This window comes from Cheilinus undulatus, linkage group 15 (assembly GCF_018320785.1).
Source record: "Cheilinus undulatus linkage group 15, ASM1832078v1, whole genome shotgun sequence".
Lineage (NCBI taxonomy): Eukaryota > Metazoa > Chordata > Actinopteri > Labriformes > Labridae > Cheilinus > Cheilinus undulatus.
Window position 1 is genome coordinate 35,684,128 of NC_054879.1, and position 24,361 is coordinate 35,708,488.

Consider the following 24,361-nt stretch of genomic DNA (forward strand, 5'->3'; position numbering starts at 1 on the left):
TGTGGAGAACTGGCCATCAGTAGTAGCTAATCCTATTCAGTTGCATCCATACACATTTACACGCCACACATTAAACAGTGGGATTAAACTGGGGTTATGTCCTGCTGAAGTACAGATCTACATGAGACTGCAGGAGCTGGAGATTGAACCCAAAACCTTGGATTGTGAAACGGTCATCCTACTGAAGGTGGAATATGTCTTGTTCTGTGTTCTTTCAGAGAGACTCAATAAAATTGGAGTTGTTAACAGTGCAAACCTATATAGTCTACTTTTTCCAAAAAGAATATTCACTTGATAAGGGAATCGATAAAGAAATAACTAATAAGCAGAATCAATAATGGCACTGATATCAATACAATCTTGTCAATTCCCATCCCTAGTCTTGTCTTTTTAATTATAAATAAAAAGCAGTGAACTCTACACACTGTCTGACCTTTTCTGATACTACAGATCATTGAAATAACAGCTATAATGTTTTAGAACTTGAGGCACTGAGAAATATGGAGGTTTAGAGAACCTCTACAAACTCAGCTTTGTTCTTGTGGTAAGAATCACTAAACCAAAGTTAGAAACAATCAAAAGCTCTGATACAAGTACTTACAAAACTGGGGTTTATCATCTTGAAGGACAACTTGAAAAAAGTTCAGGAACATGAAACACAAATATTACAGTACCACACAAACTTACAAGGCATATTTTAACATGATTCTGTGGCAGTGATCTTTCAGAATTTCACATTTCTGCATGTTTCCTTTTACAGTGACGAAACATTTTCACTCCAGTGAGGGCTGAGGAGGTACCATAAATATGAACAGTCTTGGGGAACAAGGATCTTGAGAATATTCCCCTCCAACACTCTTTGACTTCCAGGCTTTGACATTCAGAAATATAAAACACATTTAAAAGACAGTATGAATGTTTTTGTTTGCTACATGTGAATCTACTGTCATAAAGCTCTTCATTTTACAGATATCAAGAGGACACTGATGGTACACAACATTTTTGCAGAGAAAAACACCAGCAAAGACTCTTAATTTAACTAGACAGATTTTATAGATTTTATACAATTTCAGTGCCTTTAAAGAGTCATGTGAACTTGGTTCATGACGTAGTATCAAACATTAAGATAAATATTACTTTTTTATATACCTTAATTAACTTTTTTAAATGCAGCTACCTCCCATTGACTCATTCTTCCCTTAAAATGTCCATGCCCTAATGTAAATCATTACTGTAGGACCAAATTTATTACAAGATCTTATTGTATAATTTCAACATTTAAAGCTTTCAACAACTTATTATCAGTGCTAAATAACATTTTTCCAACCTCAGACTGGATTAAATATGAACTCATAATCAATGTAAAGATATATATGTATGTATAAATATACTGTATATATGCAACATAAAATGCTTAAAATGTTCCTGCGACAAATGTCAAATTAAACATCCACCATAAAAAGAAGGTAAAACTGTGATATCCACACTGTTGTTTTAGCTGCTGATGGGCTCATCTCCTCAGTGCTGAGACGACCTCCGTCATAGCTGTGGCCACCTTCTCCAGCTCCTCTCGTTTCCTTAGCAACTCTGAAAAACAATTTATCTTCCTTTAGACGTTTTATGATTTCATGGCAAGTAGAAAGGTAAGGTTACATTTTTACAACTTTAACAAGTTTTGCAATTCCAAAAGCTGAAGTTGTGCTTTTTAAAGCTTAAAGTATTAACAGCAAACCCATTCCAGTTGTTCATTTTTGATGACTAAAGAGAGGCTGTGTGCCCCGTACGTATCCTCCTAGAACTCTCTCTCCTAAAAGTCAAACTTGCAGTACTTCCAGGTACAATACATAAACTCTACCACTTTCTGGATTTATTGCAAATGATTAAACCTAATTTATACCTATGTAATAGATCTCTTTCAGTTGAGTTCTTACATAATTCATATTTCCATCAGTTTTCAAAGTTAGAGAAATGTGTAGTTTTTTAAGTAGTTGTAACTGTCTTATGAAGGGAGAAAGTAACAAAAATACGATAAAAGTGGCGATGATAATGTGTACTGAATAATGAAGTGATAATTTATGAGTTGATTTGATTAATTTTAGTTTGATTTGATGAAAATTGTTGCAATTTGAGGAAAATTGTAGCAAATTTTAACATTTTGATTGTTTTTCATTCAACATTTATCAGCTCAAACATTTTGATTTATCACTCAAGGAAAGAGGCCTCAAGGGTCGAAGTAACAAAAAAACATGATAAAATTAAGGTGATAAAAATGAAATTGATTTGTTTTATAAAGTGTCAAAAATGTTTGATTTAAAATATTACGAGATGAAAGTGTAAATTTGCCACATATTTAATAGCAGTTGCCTCCTGCAAATGTAATCATTTTCCACAAACTTTTTTCACAGGGATTTATTATGTTTTTAAGACGGTAAAAATCTACAGCTTTTAAAAATTGTAACAAAATACCCAAAAAATGTAAAATAAGTGTTTGTTTACTGTTTGTTTGCTGTAGCTGTTTTACAACTGCCAGTGGCTTAAAGTCAGCTTAAGCTCCATTCATACAAAAAAACATAGTCACGGCATTATTTTTGTTTGCCATGACACAGGAAGTAGTTTTTTTTTCAGTCTTAAAACTGGTAGAGCCATGAATCTTATCAGAATGGATTAAAATGGGTCAAAGAGCACTCTGCAGAAATTATAAACAACATACAGGAACACTGTCAACCAGCTAGTTTTACTGGTTACAATAACTTCAGTTCCCTGTCCACTCAAAATGTGTTCTAGTTTCAGGAACCTTTTACCTTGTATGTTTAAGTCACAGTAAGTTGCTTAAATGTAGAGGCAAAGCGGTAAGAGGTAAAGCCTTGTCCTGTGTATTGTGTTCACATGCAAAAAAGTTTGTTTTTGCCAGCTCTCTATGAACTGTAAAATTAATTATACAGTCTCTAGAAAAAGTATGTGAACCCTTCGAGATTTTTTTGGATTTCTGCATAAATTGGTCATCAAATGTGTTCTGATCTTCATCTAATTCACAACAACAGACAAACACAGTCTGCTTAAACTAATACTGCACAAAAAATCATATGTTTTCATGTTTTTATTGAACAAAACATGTACACATTCACAGTGCAGGGTGGAAAAAGTATGTGAACCCCTAGGCTAATGAGTGGTTGACCCTCCTTTGGCAGCAATAACCTCAACCAAACATTTCCTGTAGTTGCAGATCAGACCTGCACAATGGTCAGGAGGAATTTTGGACCATTCCTCTTTACAAAACTGTTTCAGTTCAGCAATATTATTCGGGTGTCTGGTGTGCATCGCTCTCTTGAGATCATGCCACAGCATCTGAATCGAGTTGAGGTCAGGACTCTGATTGGGCCACTCCTAAAGGTGTATTTTCTTCTGTTGAAGCCATTCTGTTGTTGATTTACTTCTATGCTTTGGGTCGTTGTCCTGTTGCATCACCCATCCTCTGTTGAGCTTCAGTTGGCGGACAGATGGTCTTAAGTTTTCCTGTAAAATTTATTAATAAAATTGGGAATTCATTTTTCCGTCAATGACAGAAATCCGTCCAGGCCCTGAGGCAGCAAAGCAGCCCCAAACCATAATGGCCCCTCCACCATATTTCACAGTTGGGATGAGGTTTTGATGTTGGTGTGCGGTGCCTTTTTTTTCTCCATACATAGCGTTGTGTGTTCCTTCCAAACAACTCAATTTTGGTTTCATCTATGGACAGAATATTTTGCCAGTAGTGATGTGGAACATCCAGGTGCTCTTTTGTAAAACTTCAAATGTGCAGCAAAGTGTTTTTTGGACAGCAGTGGCTTCCTCCATGGTGTCCTCCCATGAACTCCATTCTTGTTTAATGTTTTACTTATTGTAGATTTGTCAACACAAATGTTAGCATGTGCCAGAGATTTCTGTAAGTCTTTAGCTGACACTCTAGGATTCTTCTTCACCTCATTGAGCATTCTGTGCTGTGCTCTTCCAGTCATCCTTACAGGTCAACCACGCCTAGGGAGAGTAGCAACAGTGCTGAACCTTCTCCATTTGAAGACAGTCTGTCTTACCGTGGACACATGAACATTAAGGCTTTTAGAGATACTTTTGTGACCCTTTACAGCTTCATGCAAGTCAACAATTCTTGATTGTAGGTCTTCTGAGAGCTCTTTTGTGCCAGGCATGGTTCACATCAGGCAATGCTTCTTGAGAACAGGAAACTCAAAACTGGTGTGTGCTTTTTATAGGGCAGGACAGCTTTAACCAACAAATCCAATCTCATTACATTAATTGGACTCCAGGTTGGCTGACTCCTGGCTCCAAATAGCTCTTGAAAAAGTCATTAGCCTAGGGGTTCACATACTTTTTCCACCCTGCACTGTGAATGTTTACATGTTTTGTTCAATAAAAACACGAAAACATACAATTTTTTGTGCAGTATTATTTTAAGCAGACTGTGTTTGTCTATTTTTGTGAATTAGATGAAGATCAGAACACATCTGATGACCAATTTATGCAGAAATCCAAGAAATCTCAAAGGGTTCACATACTTTTTCTAGCAACTGTATTTGGATCAGAGGAACCCAACTGATGGCTTAATTCCAAGAGAACTCAGTGAATTTTCCAAAATTTATATTAATCCTATAATTTCCTCATTCAAAAATGCTGTGCTAAGCTTCAAGGCTCTACAAGTGTTTTAAGACAGAGAAAAAAAATGACTTACTGTTTCATGGCGAACAAAAATATCACCATGGATATGTTTTTTTGGATGTGACTTGAGCTTAAACTGACTTGAATTCACTGGCCGCTGGAAAAAGGCTACAAAAAAGATAGACCACAATTTTCATTTTCACGTTAAAATTACATGTGTGGGAGTTAATATCATTTTAAAAGACATTCCCACAAAAAAAGATAAAATTCTGTGGGATTATTATATTTAAGCCTGCAGATTTGTATAATCTTTGTGTTTTTATTTATTTTTTTTTTTAATTTTTGTGGGAAACTACTAAGTTTACAGGTGTTACATGCCCTTAACGTTCACCTGGAAAAAAAGACTGGTTGTGCTGGGAGAAGCATGCCATCATAACCCTGGCTTCCTCACCCACTCAAATCAGCGATGAAAAGTGCACCCAAACTTTGCAGCAAGTCTCATTAGTTACAGATATTAACCCAATGTTGAAGTAAGTTCTGCTGCTAAGTCGTGGGCTGGATTACTTTCCATTGTTTTTATGTTTTCATTGAAAATTCCCTTTTAAAAAAGCAAACATCAAGCATAAGATAGAACAGTCACTACTGGACCACCTTTGTTACCTTGCAACAATGAGCACTAAAGAGAAATGTACTGAAATTAAAGTCATGAGAGCTGCTCATGAGCTGTTACTAGAGTGTAAGTGTTAAGTTTCTCTTTAAACTTCACCTTTCTGCTGTTTGGTCACAAGCTCTTCGAGTTTCCCAGAAGCCTCTATCACTGCTAGAGCATGGTCATAATCTGTAAAGGAAGACAGTATTTTATTTTTCAGTGTTTACAACATAAAAGAGTGGCACAGAGATTCTGAGTATCTCTCACCCTCTTGGCTGGCCTGGTCTGACTGAATCTTGACACAGATGTTATTCATCTCTTCAAAGAAATCACTGAAGATGGCTTGAGTGCACTGAGCAGTGTTACAGCTTTTCCAGAAGCTGGCGGAGTCAATGCTGGGCACTGAGTCTGAGGGAGAGGGAGGGGAGGAGCTGATGGTGATGCAGGTGGGTAGTGGTGGTGGTGGTGGTGGTGGTGGTGGTGGTGGGGAAACAGATGAGCTGGTACACGGAGCTGGGTTGGTGACACTCTGAGGTCCGGAGCGATCAGGAGAGGGAGGCGATGCTACAGAGCTTTGCTGTGGGATGGAGGGCTCGATGACTTCATCAGAATCTGGGAGAGGACTCTGCCGGGGACTGTGCATATGACTTGACCCTGACAAAAGAAAAAACATTCTTCATGAGTCGCTCAGGTGTGTAAGCTGCAATCTCTTAGTCTCTCAAAGAGAAAAATGGTTTGACCGTTTATCTGCATTAAGTCAACAGTGCAGTTTCTATGCAGCTTGTTTTGCTCCCCTAGCTTTATAATGGTTGTCAGCTTCACCCTATAGCAATTGTTATGATACAAACTCACAGTCCAGGAATTCTGCTGCCCGCCTTTGATTGTCACTTGTTGTGAAAAGCTGACTGAGAAGTCTTTTCAATCAAAGTAGCACTCTACAGGATTTATCTACTGTATAATCTATGGTATTTATCTCTATTCATATAAAAATTCATCTTCCTTACTACACAAACAACAACAGTTTATTTGGTCATACCTTCTTGTTCCCTCTTTACGACTTTAGTCACTGTACATTCAGTCTGAGTGGCGAATTCAGTGGTTGAGTTTGGAAGTGAATCCATACAGACTTCTACAGGAATCAGCAAACTCTCTGACTCAGCATCCTGAGAGGACACAGACACAACTATATCAGAGGATTTACTAGTAGTCAGATATCTGGAATGCTTCTAGCATATGATTAAACATCGGGGAAAGAAGCCATGAAAAGAGAAAATCTATTATCCATATATTGAAGACACTTATTTGAATTCACCAAGGCTTAAGTCATTCAAATTAGGTTTTTCAAAGCTAACGTTATTTCAGGTTATTCAAACTTTAGTAGCAGTGAAGCAGTAGTAGTAGTACAAGCAGTAGAAGTAGTAGTAGCAGCAGTAGTAGCTGTATTAGTGGAAGCAGAATTAGCTATAGTAGCAGTAGCTGCAGCAGCAGCAGTAGTAGTGATAGTAGCAGCAGTATTAGTAGTAGCACAAGCCATAGAAGCAGTAGAAGCTTTACTGGCAGTAATAGCAAAATTATTGGTAGCAGAATCAGTAGCAGCAGTAGTAACAGTAGCAGCAGTAGCAAAAGCAGTAGAAGTAGTAGTAATAGTAGCAGCAGTAGTAGCAGTAGCAGAATTGATAGGAGCAGAACTAGCAGTAGCAGAAGTAGCAGCAGTATTAATAGCTGTATTATTGGAAGCAGAATTAGCAATAGTAGCAGTAGCTGCAGTAGCAGTAGTAGTGACAGTAGCAGCAGTAGTAGTAGCAGCAGTAGCCATAGTAGCAGCAGTAGCAAAAGCAGTAGAAGTAGTAGTAATAGTAGCAGCAGTAGTAGCAGTAGCAGAATTGATAGGAGCAGAACTAGCAGTAGCAGAAGTAGTAGCAGTAGTAATAGCTGTATTATTGGAAGCAGAATTAGCAATAGTAGCAGTAGCTGCAGTAGCAGTAGTAGTGACAGTAGCAGCAGTAGTAGTAGCAGCAGTAGCCATAGTAGCAGTAGAGGTTGTACTGGCAGTAGCAGAATTGACAGGAGCAGAAGTAGCAGTAGGAGAAGTATTATCAGAAGTAGTTGTAGCAGGAGCAGCAGTAGTAGCTGTATTAAGGGAAGGAGAATCAGCAATAGTAGCAGTAGTAGTGACAGTAGCAGAAGTAGCAGTAGTAAAAATAGTAACAGCAGTAGCCATAGTAGCAGTAGCAGCATAAGTAGCTGTATTTGTGGAAGCAGAATTAGCAATAGTAGCAGTAGCAGCATAAGTAGCAGCAGCAGAATCAACAGGAGCAGAAGTAGCAATAATAGCAGCAGTAGTAGCTGTATTAGTGGAAGTAGAATTAGCAATAGTTGCAGTAGCTGCAGTAGCAATTGTAGTGGATGTAGTAGTGACAGTAGCAGCAGTAGCAACAGTAGCTGTGGCAGCTGTACTGGCAGTAGAAGCAAAGTTATTGGTAGCAGAATCAGCAGGAGCAGAATCAGCAGCAGTAGAAGTAGTAACAGCAGTAGCCATCGCAGTAACAGTAGCAGCAGTAGTAACAGTAGAAGCAGTAGCATTAGAAGTAGTAGTAGCAGAAGCAGCAGAATTAGAAGTAGTGGTGTGCCCTATCAGTTACCGTCATATTTTTTACATCCTTGATCACCAGAGAATTGTCCGGTAATCATGACAAAACCAGCTTTGTTATTCCAAGACAAAAGAAATATAAGCTGAGCCCTCCTGATAACACCAGGAATTAATTTATTGTTGGACTATGGAGTAAATAAAGTATATAAAGGATGGATGCATGTCAGCCTAGGGCTTCTTTAGCTTTGCACCTCTATTAATACAGCTTCAAATTTCTAGCTAATGTACTTAAGTGCACTTTATATATATATATATTTTTTAAGTGATGCCTTTTTCAGTGTCCACCGTAAGAGTATTTTGACACAACCGCCCCTTAACCTATAAAAAAAAAATCATCTGTAATAAACGAAAGCTGAAATTAATTACCTCCACCAAGGAGGTTATGTGATCAGGTGTCAAGTTTGTTAGTTTGTTTGCAACAATACTCCAAAAGCTGTGGACGGATTTAGATGAAATTTTCAGAAAATGTCAGAAATGGCATAAGGAAGAAATGATTAGATTTTGGGAGTGATCCGGATCACCGTCTGGATCCAGGGATTTTTTTAAGAATTCTGTACTATTGGGAGATAGGGCTAATGGCGGAGGTCCGCACTCTCCAAGTGCTTTTCAAGTTTATTTTTTCAGTTATTTTAGTCTATGATGGGAAAAAAAATATTTTAAGGTGGTGCAATGGATGTGTTGTCTAATAAGTTTAAAGGTAAAAATATTTCTGACATTAATGTTACCAAATTGTAAAAAAAAACTCACAGATTGTACAAAGGTTTCATCTCCATCCTCTTCATTATTTCCACCAGTGTTCTCCTCCTCTTGTTGATGTTCTTTAAGGGACAGCAGGAGTTTACAATTTTTTTTAAAGACATTATATCCTCTGATACACTTTCTGTAAATACTGACAGTCATGTAACCACCTACCTGAGCTGAACCCCATGTCCCCCTCCGTGCTGGTTCTGTCGGAGAAAAACAATTATTTAAGATCATCCTCAATTATTCTTACAGCATACATACATTCACTGGCTGCATCATTAGGTACAACTGTTCAATGAAGGTAGATACAGTGCTTAACAAATTTATTAGACCACCTTTCATATTTGTCTCAGAGACCATCCAGCATCATGAAGTGCTTTAATGTGGACTCTTTCATTTTCAATGAGCTCTCCACGTTTTACCATTTTGAACAGGAATGAGGAATTTTAAACTGAATTCACCTTTTTATACCCATATTTGAGCCGGCTCCCTGGGCTTCCCTAAGAAGTCAGAAATTAATCAAGCAGAACACTCTACCACTAAAACTATTTTTTCTGTTCAGGAATGCAAGTAAATAACTATAATTTCACATACTAATCAAGAAATAATAATGTGCTTTACTATTTTTTCAGTTTTTTTGTAAATCAGTAAACTTGAAAATCCATGGATAACAATAATAATAATAATTATATTTTAGCATTAAAAATATCATTTTGGTTAAAGAGCTTTTACATATTGGTGTATTAACCATTGCAGAAACATAAAAATGATTTTGGTAATTACCAAAGCTGTTAATTAGGGTAGCTGTGGCATAAACCTTACACTGGGTGGTGGTCTAATAAATTTATCAAACTTTGAACTGCGTATCTGAATGGAGATTGGTCCTACAAATGGCTGCTCATGGTTGTAACACAGGGAGAGAGGGGAGCAGAGAAGTCGACATGGCTGAAGAAAAGGTTTTGTTTTGTTCTGTGCAAACACAATCTGGAAATCTACTCTAAACGCTGCACAATACACTATGTGGACATTAGTATTTGGCTGCCTGACTATTACACCAACAGGGACTATAGACACTGCATTCAAGGACGTGTACTTTAATATGTGTTAGCCCCCTTTTGCAGCTGTAACAGCTTTCACTCTTCTTTGAAGGCTTCTGAAAGATTTTGGAGTGTTTTTGTGGAAATCTGTGCCCATTCATTTTGTACAGGTTTTATGAGATCAGGTACTGATGTTAGATGTGAAGGCCTGGCATGCAATCTCCACTTCAACCCAAAAGTGCTCGATGGGGTTGAGGTCAGGGCTCTGTGTGGGCCATTGAAGTTCCTCCACACTGAACTCATCAAACCATGTCTTTATAGTCCTTGCTTTGGGGACTGGGGCACAGTCATGTTGGAATAGAAAAGGGCCTCCCCTAAACTGTTGGAAGCATAGCAATGTCCAAAATGTCTTGGAATGCTGAAGAATTAAGATTTACCTTCACTAGAGATAAGTGGTCTAGCCTAAATCCTGTCAAGTGCCCCATACCATTATCCCGCCTCCACCAAGCCTCACAATTGGCACAATGCAGTCAGACAGGTAACGTTCTCCTGGCATCTGCCAAACCCAGACTCACCCATCTAATCGCCAATTAGATAGGCACAAGAACACTTTTCCTCTGCTCCACAGTTCAGCGTCTGTGTGCTCCAGACTACTCCAACCAACGCTTGGCATTGGACTTGGTGATGTGAGGCTTTCATGCAGCTGCTCAGCCATGGAAACACTGAAGCTCCTGCCACACGGTTTTTGAGCTTGCATTAATGCCAGTGGAAGTTACCAGCTATGGAATGAGCAGAGTATTGGTTACTTTGACACACCACACACCAAAGCAGTCATTAACCCTGCTCTGGGATTTTACATGGTCTTCTGCTTATGGCTGATGTCGCTAAACGTAGGCCTGGGACGATAATCAATAAACCAATTAATCGCACGATAAATGAAAATGAACTCAATAATTTTGCCGGCCTGGATATATTGCCATGTGCATGTGTGTTTCTTTTCCTCGTCTTTCGCCTCCAAACAGGCTGGATGACAAGAGGGTTCACTCTGTGCATCGGTCTCAGCACCTGGGCGCGTTTGTTCCATAGCGAAATGAACGGAGTGAACCCTCTTGTCAGTCATCCAGTCTCTTTGTCTCTGTGGGGGGAGGCGAGGCTGCATACACACACAGAGTGCAGCAAGTGAGCCTCGTGAGGCTTGAAGCAATGCAAGGTAACGTAGTAGAAATTAGGAGGAAAAAAGATGATTGCAGAGCCAAATGCCACAGCCCCGGTGTGGGAATATTTCAGCTTCAAACCAAATGAGCAAGGTGAGCCCATCAACATGGACAAGCCAGTATGCCGAATTTGTTCGCAAGCGGTGGCAACAAAAAAAGGCAACACAACAAACTTGCATGCCCACCTAAAACATAACCACCTGACCCAGTTTTCCCAGCTGGGGAAAAAAAACTGCACCTCGAGATGCAGAGCCTTCGTCCCTCTCTGACACTCACTGAAGCGTTTGGTCGACAAAGTAAATACAAATGGAACAGCGCAAAATGGTCTGTTTGTTTTATTTATTTAGGGTATTTAAAAGTTCTTGACATTCTGATTACAATGGTAAAAATACTCATGAGAAATAAAAGTTTATTGCATTTGAAAGGGTGTACTTGCATTATTATGATATATTATCATTACATTAGTGGTTAATTTTGTCTCAAAACATTGTTGACAATAATATCATTTATCAGCAATAATTTGTGGGACAATATATTGTCCAGCAAAATTTCTTATAATCACAGGCCTTGCTAAACACTTCCACTGTCTAAAAATATCACTTCCAGTTGACTGTGGAATACACAGCAGGGATGAAATTTTGCAAACTGTACCAAACACCACACTTAAAGTCACCAAGCTATTCAGAACAATCCTATTTTGCATGACAAATATTTGCAAATGGCTTGGTGTTTGACTTTATACAACTGTGCAAACAGGTATGATTGAAACACCTGAATTCAATAATAAAGTTGTGGCCAAATATTTTTTTCCATAATGTGTACCTTTATCTCATGTTCTCTCTATATAGCACACCACTGAAATCACTCAGGGAAATAATAAACCTTGAAGACGCTACTGTCCTTCCAGCCATCCAAAAATGGATGGTTTCAGAATGTCAGCATTTCTTTAGCATAATAATGAAATACTGATAAGAATAATTTTCATTACAGAAGAACAATCTTACCTGATCTGCTGAGACACGTTACAGGGTTAAGAGAGGAGAAAACAATGAATATTAGGTTATTAAATATCATTACAATAAAATTACTATACAAAACTTCATTAGTATGGAATAATCAAAGACTCGTCTTACTTCAGACTCTTGATTAAAGGAGGCACTTTCGGCAAAATCATCGTCTAAAGGTGCACATTCAGAATTAGGAGGATTCTCATCTGTAGAAGGAAAATGAAAGTATTTTGTGGGTTAAGAGTGCTAAATCCACAAATGTTACATTCACTTATGAAAGAAAAATGGGTTAACCTGAATTTGAAGAATCCTCTGATATTGTCCTCCTGAAGCTTTTGGACGTCCTTTTAGAGGGGGTCACTTCCTCACTGGGACAAAGGAGCAAGATTGAGGAGTTGGGCTTTAATTTTTATTGGAGGTGAAATGTGAAAGCTTTAGAACAATATGGGAATGACAGAAGACTTACTTGTCATCTGAACTCAGTCGCCTCTGTTTAAAGACAAAGCAGGATTAAAAGTGAACTTTCAAAAAATATATCTGAAGTGACAAAGAAGCACTGCATGTGTACCTTGGAGGATGCCCGTGTCGAATTGCTGGACGAGTTAGAGTCACTATTGTACATAGACGGACCAGCTCCTGAAGAATCTCCTACCAAGGAAAAAAACTTTCTGTAAGTGAAATTAAAATGAAAACTAAACATGAGACACATCCAAGCAAAGCTTACTGTTGATGTTTCTCTTATGTGACGAGGGAGCATGTTTGTCACAGTATATCCTGAAAACACACAAGTCAATATTCATGCATTGTCAGATGTTCATGCAAAAGAAGATTAGAAAAGAAATGTGTACAGATTTTTCATTTAAAAAGGGGATTGTACTTACATATTTATGCTATTCATCAAACTTTTTAAGCTGATATTTCCTTTCTGCTTCTCACAAGTTAGGCAGCAAACCTCATGAAAATAACACCAGGATATTGTTACTTGTTACACAGAAGTTTGGGATCTTTTAGAGTTTTCAGCTCTTCTGCAGTTATTTATAGTAAAGGCGTTTGAAGTACATAAAAAATAGCTTTCACTTGCGGTAATAGACACTGTAAATAAATGCTGTTTATTTTAAGTCCAATTAAAACCATCCTGCCTCTAACGAGGACAACTGGCATTGATTCGGTTTTGTTGGTTCTCAACAAATATGTTCAAGTCACATTTTCTGAACGCTACAGAGCCTTTCTGTTGCCTTGTCGAGTTTGCAACATTAAATTATTGTCATAGCTAGTTTCATTAACCAAACCTCAAATGATCCTGCTTCACTGGGATTGTTGGAAGTTGTGGGACTCATACGGGGAGTGTTGTTTCCACTTACAGAGCTGTTGTTTTCTGGAAGTTAAGAAGAAGATTCAGCTCCTCACAGGGCATAAATTAAAGATGGTTCACAGACAGAAATCTGCAGGTCTACACTTACTTTGTAATTCACTGTGTTTGTAGCAGTACAGCCTGCAAGGAGAAAAACAAAGTTAGTTTGACAATCCAACTAACATAAACAAACCTTTGTAAAACATTGATGTTTTAAAAAAATAAATGTTACACTTACCCAAATTTTCCCTCTTCTGTATCCTCAACAATGTGAGCTCCTTCTTCAACCGCACATGGGTAATGGTAAGACTTCTTGCACCTCTTGACTTCACACCCAGCAGTTGCATAGGTTTTTTTACATCTGCAGCATCTCTGCAGCGCAAGAAAAATAATGTAATAAAACTGAGAATGGCCTCAGGCTGGTTGGTTGGGCATATTCCTATTTATAAATGTCCTGTTTTTACCAGTTGTTTTCCTCGTTTCACCTCTTCTCGCACATCATCCACAGAAAACCCAAAAAGGTCATCAAGCAGTGGGGACTCCTTACAATAAATTCCTGAAGAATACAGCTGTAAAAACAGATACAGTGTAAGAAAAGAGGAAAACAGCCCTTTAAAATGATACAACATACATGTTAAAATGTAGATTTCTTCACGTGATTTAAGTCCTTTTATAAAGTCAAAACAGATATCCCATGCCTTCAGCCAATACACCTTATATGCTCGTCAAACACAAAAATAACACAGATGAATGGAGAGTATGTCAGCTCAAACTGAAATGGAAAACGCTAAAATTGTATTTGTGTTAATTCATAAAAGTATCTCTTTTGACACAAGGTAGTGGAGGACCCAAAAGCAGACTCACACACAGAAGAAGGGTTGGAAAACCTTTACTAAAGAAAAATCAAAGACAAAACCAAACAAAAGATCACTCTCTGGATATCTAGTCTAACTGAAAACTCCAACTCTTGCTCTTGGGAAGGGAACAGGGGTGGCTGATAACCACAGAAACACTGGAAAGGTGAAATTCCTGAGGCAGAGCTATTCAAGGTATTGTGGGGAAGGAAGGTGTATGGACCAGGCGGAGGGGCTTTGGGAAACGAGACAACATAAGGCAATCTCCATCTCCTGGTTAGCTCTTTCAGCCTGTCCATTCGTCTGTGGGTGGAAACCAGAGGTGAGACTTGTGGAGGCGCCAATGGCAGTGCAGAAAGCTTTCCAAACTGAGGAGATAAAATGGGGACTACGGTCTGACAACATGTCAGAGGGCAGACAATGACATTGAAACACCTCATTCACCAGTAAATCTGCAGTGTCTTTGGCAGAGAGAAGTTTGGGGAGAGGAATAAAGTGAGCAAATTTGGAGAATCTGTCAATGACTGTAAGAACTGCTGTGTTACCATTAGACTCAGGAAAGCCAGTGACAGCCTATGGCAATGTGGGACCAAAGTGGGTTCAGGCAAGGGGCAGAGAAGGCCAGGAGTAGGTCTGTTGGTCCCCTTGTTCTGTGCACACACAGTACAGGCAGTAAAACACTCTCTTGTGTCCTGTTCCATGATTGGCCACCAGAATTGTCCGGGTGACATGTCAGTTTACTTGTGTGTGCCCACCCCAACACATGAGATCTCTTCAATTCTGGGACAAACAGTCTATTGGCTGGGCCATTACCTGGATCAGGCTGCTGAGACTGAGCTTGCCTTACTTCCTCTTCCGCATCACAAGTTACCATGGCAACCACACAAGATTCAGGGAGGATGGTCTCAGGGGAGGTCTTGGGCTCATCTTTAACATATTTACCATTTTTTGAGCCAGGTCTGTTGTACAAAATTAAATTTTCCAAAAAACAAAGCCCATCTGGCCTGTCTACAGTTTAGTCTTTTGGCGGTCTTTATATATTCAAGATTCTTGTGGTCTGTCCACACAATGAATGGATGTTCTGTCCCCTCTAACCAGTGCCACCAGTCCTCTGATGCCATTTTCACGGCTAGCAGCTCTCTGTTCCCAATATCAGACCTCATCTCTGTAGGTGTGAGCCGATGGGAAAAATAGGCACAGGGGAGGAGTTTGCCAATCATCGGGGGAACGCTGAGAGAGAATGGCTCCAACATCCACCTCTGAAGTGTTGACCTGGACCACAAACTGCTGTGAGGAATCCAGAGAGATCAGGATGGGCTCTGATGAGAAGAGTTCTTACAGTCTTTGAAACGCAGCCTCTGCTTCAGAGGACCACTTGTACTGCTGAAGGGTCGAGGTCAAAGCAGTCGGGGGGGTACCACCTTGCCGTAGTTCCTGATGAACCTTCTATAGAAGTTTGCGAAACCCAGGAACCTCTGGAGCTCCTTCCTCTCTTACTAACTCTCTTACTGCCTTGACTATAGCAGTGTGGTCCACTCACTGTGTGTAATAAGTCAAACCATGACACCAGCTCCATACATCAGACTAAATAAATAAAAACAAGGTGACTTGAGGTAAAACTTCTTGCTGTATTTACCACTGAAAACATAACTTGTAATCAGGTATTTTATAAACATGATTTAATTTGATATAATGTTTTTGTTGGTTTTAGTTATTGTAAATTACTTCCTACATCCCACATGCTGAACATGTGTCAGGTGAAAAATAAAACCCCTTGCTGTTTTTAACAGTCAAATGTTTGACTCATTAGGAGGTTTTGCTGTGGAAACTATAAAATACAGAGTTGGCTATGTAGCTTATTGTCTCATAATACCTACCCTGCAACAGTAATTTCAGGTATTAAAAATAACAATAAAGAGATAGTTTTATTTCTATGGTCTTGTCTGCTTTTATAAGATATCAAAAGGCATTGCAGTAACTTTAAGGCAGTTTCACTGCGTGCTATAAACTACTCACAGGAGTTTTATAGAAAAGACGTCTTCAAAGAAAACTATCATGGCGACATCTATAATTAAAACCAGTCTTAATGAAGATTTTGACAAATTAAAGTTGTTATTTTCACCAAAGATGTTAAAAATGTCTTTAAAACGAGCATAGGTCTCTTCCTTCTCCACGAGCACTGGTTGTCTCTCCACAAATAGCATAACACGTTAAGTAAATGTAATGGTCTAGTTATAGCATAAAACCCATAGTCTCTTAAAAAACAATAAAGAATCTTAATATTTACCAGACAGTTTTGATGAGCAGTCACGTCACTTTTAGTCGACAGAGGTCCAGTTACTTTCGTCTCTTCAGACCGTCCACAAAGTATGCAGTGTACTCGCTGACCGTGGACCATTTTATTTACTAACGACAAGCTAACTTTCTGTTTAACTTATAATAAATGTCATTTATGCTTTAAGCAGCTTCGAAGTCAGTTAAAGTGACGTAACACAAATCTATCACCGCCGATGTTCACTCTACAGACAATTTACAAACGCCCAATCGTCTTGCTCGCGGTTGCCAGGTTTGACCCAACGTATCCTCCTTTGAGCTAACAGCACTTATTTGTATCGTTTTCCTCGTTTTTTTCCAATAAGTATTTGGGCAGATAACTGCCATATTTAGTGGCACCTGTAGAGGAGAAAGCATTTTAAGACGTTATGACTGGAAACCATTAAAACTAGGGAATGTATTAAGAAAAGACTGGCGTAGAAAACATATACTGTCGTCACCTTTATTTTATCATCACTTTTTTTTTTACATTCACCTATGAGGCATCTCTCCTCGATTGATAAAAGATTTTTTTAAGCTTTTAATGACAAATTAATAAAAAAAAGTCAAAATGATTAAATTTGCCACTATTTTCATAAAATCCCTCTTAGATTAATCAAATCAACTCATACTTTATCACTTCATTTTTAAATTCAGATGTACTTTAACACCTCATTATTTAATTCACTGGTTTTTATCACCTCCACTTTTAGCATTTAATTTTTGTTACTTTCACCCTCCATAATCAAAACCTGAATTATTTTAAAGAAAAAATAACAATGTGACAGTAAATTTTCTTCTTTTTCTGAAGGACTTTGGTTTCCATAAAAGCCATTCTATGGATGCAATTTTTACACAGTGACAGTCATATTCAATAAAATAAAATATGAGGATCTGCCTTCAAAAACAACTTGTAAAAATTGCAGGCCTGCTGTAATTATAGATTTTTTCTTTCATTTTAATGGTTTTTATGTTTTTATTTATTATATTTATGTATACATTTCATTCAATAGCTATGCCTTTTAATTCTTAAATTGAAATCGTATAAAGATATTATTTGTAATAATGGGTTAAATATACCATTCGAATCACATTAAATTTCTTTTTGTGTTTTTGGAAAGCACCCTGTGACCCCTCCTTTTTGTTTTGTAAGCCCACCAGGGGCCCCAACCCCCACTTTGGGAACTACATTTTTAATAGATAATATTGTAAACAAAACTAGTGAAACTTAAGTGCCAGAAACAATTTTGTGAGTTACTGCTGAACTGGTTCAAATAGCCTTGGTGTTTTTGAGTTTATAGTTCAAATGTATTTCCTTTGATTATGTGGGTTATCAACTTATTTATTTACTTTTACTTTTTCAAAATCAGTTATTCAAGTTTTACTGTTTTGGAAATCTGGCCATTGAAATCCTGAAACTCCTAGATTCAGTTTCAGTTGATAGTCTGCACTAGTTACCTAAGTCTAATTTATGTCCAAAGGTTTAAAAGCTTGTTTTTGACAAGTCTGGCAACCCAGTTCCTAAGTTTCACTTTCATTTCTGGCTCAGGCTATGAAAAAGGCCTCTTTCATTTTCTGTTTTCTGTAAGATGGAAGAATACCAGAACCAGTTTGGCTTCATTTGACCTTTTAAATTTAGCAATGTTACCATATATGATTGATATTTATGCTCGTATTTTACTCCAATCATGCTTAATTTTCTTGATGAAAATATCATGTAACTATTTTTTTTTTTTTTCAAAATATACTGTCACCCAAAAATATATTGTGGCCCAGATGAAATCTGCTCACTGGCTGGGCTTCATGACACACCTGATATAAAACAATATTTCACCATCAAACATGAGTCCCTAATGCATGATATGCCTGTGGTAGAGTGGTGTGGAGAGGAAATACTCACTACTAATCAATCACATATCAAAGAGACACACATATGAAAATAATAATGGAAATAGTAATAATTATATAAAATGGCTCTCAAATGGGATCTGTGTCTATTGAACAAACCCATCATTATAATAAAGGCCTTTTCCTCTTTGTTTTCTCTATCTGACTTGTTCCCAATAAGTAACACAAATGCATAGTTTGCTGTCACTAAACCACTTCCACCCCAAAGCGCCTTCATTTAGTGGCACAAATTAGAGAAAGAGGCAGTGATCAAGTTGTCACAGGTCGTTTATGTAAAAAAAATTAGACCAGTCACAAATTAGTGACATCACCAGACTTAATGTACAATATAGCATCTCAAATAACAAACTTAATGGCAGACAGATAGTAATGAACAATATCTACATTCAGAACATCATCCCTCCATTGGGAATAAGTTAGCGCTATACAGTGATTATTCACATGGAGAAACATTTTTAACTGTAGTGTACATGGAAATCCACAGAATCTTACATTTAGGTCATTGGACAGCCCAAAACACAAAAGCTGATGGACAAGTCTGGGTAGCTGGTTGCAGAATAGGTTTCTATCATTGCGATGAAAACAGACAAATGCTTTATACAGACTATGCAACAAATAGACAAATGCCATACAGGAAGAGAGTCCAAAGACAGCTATTAAAGAGATGAGGAGGAAATCAGAATGTTTTTTACAAATAAATATACACATATAATGGGAAAAAACAATAAACAGGGGTTTATAGACTCTGAGAGAACATTCATTCAGGTTAAGCAAGCTGTGCGTATTTACCATTTCCCTTTTAAGGTACGATAACAGTGAGATTATGAACTCCAGGGTGATGCAGTGCAGAAAAACAGAAAGGATGATGACCACATTTTCTCCAGGTTTAATTTTAGCACAAATAGATGCATCAGCTGAGATCAGTCCTGCTGGTCCATTCATACATCTACTCCAATATAATGACAGGGATTCTCTGTTTTTGTAAAAAATACACAGACAGGTGTGTGACTAAAGAAAGATCACTGTACGATACTGTGAAGTCATTGTCTGTGTCTGGATACCTCTATACTCAGTATCTTCACATATGTTCACATTGTCTACATAACTGGTGCATGTGCATGATGTAAAAAAAATGGAAAAATACAGCTTTTCTGTGAGTTCCTGGTAAAATTCCAACAAGTACCAATGCTGGCAATACAGCCACACGATGCAGGGGCATTTTGGTGATGGACGAAGTGCTAAGGAGCTCAGGGTTTGATGTCAGAGAAGCTGGTGTACGTCTCGCTGCAGCTGGAGGATGTGCTAAGGTTTCCAGAGCCACTGCCTTCTGTTGGAAATACACACATTTGATCAGGATTAATCCAAATCCAAATGTATTTATGAAGCACATTAAAAATGACATAAACTTGGCCAAATATGAATAACAACAAAAATTAGTAACACAAGAGAGGTATAGGGCCAATTCAAAAACAAGAGGACACAAAAAGACAAATGAAAACAGAGAGCTTATAAAGCCAATTCTCACAGAAAGCCAGAAGCCAGGGAATAAAAGTGCATTTTTAAGTTTGATTTAGAAACAGGCAATATGGGGGACAGTCAAATGTGTAGAGGCAGAGTGAGAGCTTTGACACAGGGACTGAAAAAGCTCAATCACCCCTGAGATTCAACTTTGACCTCAGAACAGTAAGAAAATGACTGATTGGTGGATTTGAAGGCCACAGATAAACATGAGGTTAAAAAGGTCTGAAGGAGCCAGTGCATTGAAAGATTTATAAGTAAAAAAAAAAAATTAAAACCAATCCCAAAACACACAGGTAGCCAATGAGGAGAGGCTAAAATGGGATAAATGTGCTTGTTTATACAGTTACCAGTTAAAAGATTGAGAGAGGCCTGGCTAAAACCAAAGTAAAATGCATTACAATAATTAAGATGAGGCGTGATAAAAGTGTGCATAACTATGCATCTCTTGGGAAGTGCATATATCAGAAGAATCCCCTCATTATACACATCACAGATGGCAGTATTAGCACACTAATCTAGGTGGCAATAATGCTCCTAACTGTTCTATTAAACTACCAATGAAAGAAGGGAAGAAGCCGGCAAAACAAAACACACGAAGAAGAAAAGTTTGCTCCAGTTGCAAAAGCAGCAGAGCTACGAGACCTGCCGGCTTCTTATCTCTCTCCTTCTCCACGCTGTTTTTGAAAAGCCTCTGGATGTGAAAGCAGAGAGGGTAGATAACATCAACTACAAGTGTTTAAACTGCTCCGCTCAGGCTCCATTAGGTTATTAATTTCTGCTTTGCTATTTATTTTGCGCTACTTTTTTAGTTTTCCTTTTTCATTTCTAATACACCACAAGCTGTACCAACTAACACAGCGAGTTCTAAGTATGATTAGATGGAACAAACTTAAAGATTTATTCTAAAGACATGAATAAGAGGCACTTAGAATTATAAATATGGGACTTTATGTCGTTGTTTCCTCCTACCAAGATAATTTCCCACAATTTTATTACCTGAGCTTGTCAGAGACTGGCAAGACTTTGACTTTCCAATAAGTGTGATAAGATTAGCAGCAGTGATCCAGGCCTCCTTAGAAGTGCTCAGGTTACGTACAAACCTGCAGGGCCACACAAGAACAGAGACATATGATGATTATTATTATTATGGCAGTGCCTCTAAAATATTTGGTTTATTTCTTAAGATTTATTATCATTCTCACCACTGTTGGTCATCTCCCTCTTTGACCAGCTGCACCATGTCTCCACTCCTCACTGAGAAATCCTGAGCACCGTCCTTCTCATAGTCAGCCATCACAGTGTATTTCCCAGCAGTCTGCTCAAAGTTAAGGACAAGAAAGAACACATCATAAAATCAGACAACAAAACAAGAGCTTTCTCAGACTTCAGACGCCAATCACCTCCGCTCATTTGAATGGCAACACCCAGGCTAGCACAAGAAACTCCACTGGCCCTAAGGCAGTCTCTCAATAACACATCAAAATTTGATTGGCTGATGACACTGTCACTTAATGTTTTAACCCCAATAGTAATGACCAGCTTCAGCTCAGGGCTTGCAATGCAACTACTTCTGGCCCTAATGGAGGAAAGGAGCTGTGATGCATTTAAGACGTAGGAAATTTCCATTCAGCACAAAATATAACCGTTCATTTTCTTTATGGAGTTGCATATTAAACAAGTAACTGATTCCACTCACATTTCAGAAAAACTTTTTAACTATGAAAAAAATCTATTATATTAATTTTTAACAGGGCCAGCACTGCTAGCCTTGCTGCCCCTGACTGCACACCTCGGCATATACCCTGCCCTTTACTACTGCTCACCAGTTTCTTTACTCCGTCATCCTCTGGGTCAGAGTTTAGGGGATCGTCAGCACTAGAGTAGCCATCATGCTCCTCTGAGGCGTCCAGAGACAAGGAGGTTTTGTTCCAACCTGAGATGAAAAGGGAGACACATGTGGGTGTTTAGTTTACAGCATATTCAAGCCTAAACCTATGAAACGTGCGTGACCTGCGGTGAGAGGGAGAGAAACTACAAACGTGAAAGAGTGAGCCAAAGGACCACAAAAAAGCTGCTAATCCCAAGAATCCCAGCATGACACAATAATTATCAAAACTACAGAGACAGACATGCACTTCCACAGTCTAAGTACCCTGACCCAAACAAGTAAATTTGCAGGCAAGAGTCCCTCCACATTAGTGCATTTCTGTTATTTCACTAGGTCTGTAAGGAGTAGGGAGATGTGGGATGGCAAAGCAACAACTGATAAAGACATAAGTGTTTATCGAGGTGAAGTAGTGGGCCTAACACACATCCAGCATGTCGGTGTACCTCTCCATTTAGACTGTAAGAGACTAGAGGTGCTGAACCACCTGGCCCTGCTCAGGGGGAGCGGGGGAGGACCTGGATCTGAAGGACAGGAGGTGATAAAAACACAGCTAGTCACTCTCCCAGTAGCAGCTACAGCCAATCAAAGTCATCATCAGAGTCATCATCAGAGTCAGAGGCTGTTCTCTAGGCTTTCGGGACAAACCAGAGAGAGAGAGAGTGTGCAGGTATCTGATGACTAGACAAAGTACCTTTGAAACCGAATGGCGTGGGGTCGCTCTGGCGTTTCGTCTTGTGATCAGGGCTTGTGGGAGATCCTGGTGTAGAGCAAGAAAATAAGTTGCCAAGGATGTTAGAAGGATTAGAAATCCAACAATTTTAAGGCACATTTGGACTAAAAAAAGAACAAAGGCTACATGGTGAAGAGATTTTTCAGCACAGACTAAGGTGACACAAATGCACAGACAGCTGGAACAGACAGGCTCAGGAAAGCCACAAAAGAGAAAGAAATCTCATCCATATGAGATAGTTTCTACTTGGAGTTCTTATGTTTTTTTGATCTGAGGAGGCTAATGTAGAGGCATTTTGATCCATCACAGAAGGAAAAGCAAAAGCTTCAAATATTACATTGAATCATAGCTGCATTTAGCCGCTTCAGGGCTCTATTTCTGTGCATGCTGACTCATCGCCACACTTTGGGACATTCAAATACAACTCTTTTTTTTCTATAAAGTTAAAATGCTTTGTAAAACACCATTTAAATAGCACAAATTCAGTATATCAGATATAAAAGCAAATAGGTTTTATTGTTTTTGGAAATTACAGTTTATGCCCAATTTGTATTCATTGCCGACATCATCACATATTTTTTTAAGTTTGAACATGGTGATGTTAGTCTTTCACTGATAGTATAAGGACAGTTTAATATTATTCTCTTGATGTCCTCTTGTATATCATTTTCATGTTTTGTGTTTCTAATGCCTGAGTCTATGTGCTTGTCTTTATAATAAACAGTGCTTAACAAATTTATTAGACCACCCTAACCCTAACCAAAGTAAGGTTTATGCCACAGCTGCCCTATATTAACAGCATTGGTAATTACCAAAATCATTCTGCAACGGTTAATACATCAATATGTAGAAGCTCTTTAACCCAAATGATATTTTTAATGCTAAAACATAATTATTATTGTTATCCATGAATTTTCAAATTTACTGATTTACAAAAAAAACTGAAAAAATAGTAATGCACATTATCATTTCTTGATTAATGTGTCAAATTATAGTTATTTACTTGCATTCCTGAACAGAAAAATTCGTTTTAGTGGTTGAAGGTTATGCTTGATTAATTTCTGACTTCTCAGAGAAGCCCAGTGAGCCGGCTCAGATTTGGGTGAATTCAGTTTGAAATTCCTCATTCCTGTTCAAAATGGTAAAACGTGGAGAGCTCACTGAAAATGAAAGAGTCTGCATTAAAGCAGTTCATGATGCTGGATGGTCTTTGAGACAAATATGACAGGTGGTCTAATAAATTTGTTAAGCACTGTATATGTATATATATTTTTGCCTGGCATTAAAGCAAATTTATCTTCAGAGACATTAAAGTTAAAGTTGAAACCAGTTCCCTCTTTAAAAAATGTTTTGTGTTTGTAAATCATGGCCATCCAGGTTATTGGTTTTTGGCCCCCTTTCCAATGCACACAGATATTTGTTCTTATCACTCTAAAATTATTTTGCTATTTTCCAATTTGACTTATATTTGAGACCCTTCTCATCTTTACTTCAGAGAGACTCTGCCTCTCTGGGATGCTCCATTTACCATTTCCACAAATCTTTTTAGTGTTACTCAAATACTGTAAGCAAGCTCACTGTGGTAATCTCACACACACATTTCCAGAAAATATTCTATTTACTCTTACTCAAATACTGTAACATTGTCCATTCCTGTTTTGAAAACTATGCTGAGCATTGAATAAAAAATATGTATTTTTTTTTCCCAAAATGCAAATGTAATTTCTCAGTTTTGATATTACTTTATTTGTGACATATTCCATAGAATATTGTTTTGTATGTTTTACAGCTCATCACATTATACTTCAATCATAACTTCACAAAGCATCCTAACCTTTTTGTAAA

General features: G+C 38.1%; 2 protein-coding genes across 6 annotated transcripts in view; both read right to left on the reverse strand.

Moving 5' to 3' along the window:
* Window positions 1–597: 597 nt before the first annotated feature.
* phf11 (PHD finger protein 11) lies at window positions 598–16,709 on the reverse strand. Of its 2 annotated transcripts, none has more exons than XM_041807749.1 (18): window positions 16,444–16,709; window positions 13,767–13,871; window positions 13,541–13,674; window positions 13,412–13,443; window positions 13,241–13,326; window positions 12,833–12,903; window positions 12,676–12,725; window positions 12,520–12,599; window positions 12,418–12,440; window positions 12,246–12,319; window positions 12,078–12,157; window positions 11,949–11,953; window positions 8,862–8,896; window positions 8,697–8,767; window positions 6,336–6,462; window positions 5,567–5,953; window positions 5,417–5,488; window positions 598–1,587 (listed from the first exon to the last, which is right to left on the reverse strand). In XM_041807749.1, the coding sequence occupies exons 1-18, from the start codon at window positions 16,552–16,554 to the stop codon at window positions 1,511–1,513; spliced, it is 1,620 nt and encodes a 539-aa protein (XP_041663683.1). In that variant the 5' UTR covers window positions 16,555–16,709; the 3' UTR covers window positions 598–1,510. The 2 variants fall into 2 exon arrangements, with proteins under 2 accessions (XP_041663683.1, XP_041663682.1); XM_041807748.1 differs by having other exon boundaries at window positions 11,949–11,956.
* A 2,027-nt stretch (window positions 16,710–18,736) lies between these two features.
* The window catches only part of mcf2lb (mcf.2 cell line derived transforming sequence-like b), a 68,441-nt gene continuing 62,816 nt past the window's right edge, over window positions 18,737–24,361 (reverse strand). For all 4 annotated transcript variants that reach the window (XM_041807075.1, XM_041807077.1, XM_041807074.1 and 1 more), the window contains 5 exons: window positions 22,478–22,543; window positions 21,722–21,831; window positions 21,101–21,213; window positions 20,895–20,998; window positions 18,737–19,704 (listed from right to left, as the gene is read on the reverse strand). In XM_041807075.1, the coding sequence (XP_041663009.1) occupies window positions 19,625–19,704; window positions 20,895–20,998; window positions 21,101–21,213; window positions 21,722–21,831; window positions 22,478–22,543 (473 nt within the window). In that variant the 3' untranslated portion in view covers window positions 18,737–19,624. The remainder of the gene's footprint in view (window positions 19,705–20,894; window positions 20,999–21,100; window positions 21,214–21,721; window positions 21,832–22,477; window positions 22,544–24,361) is intronic.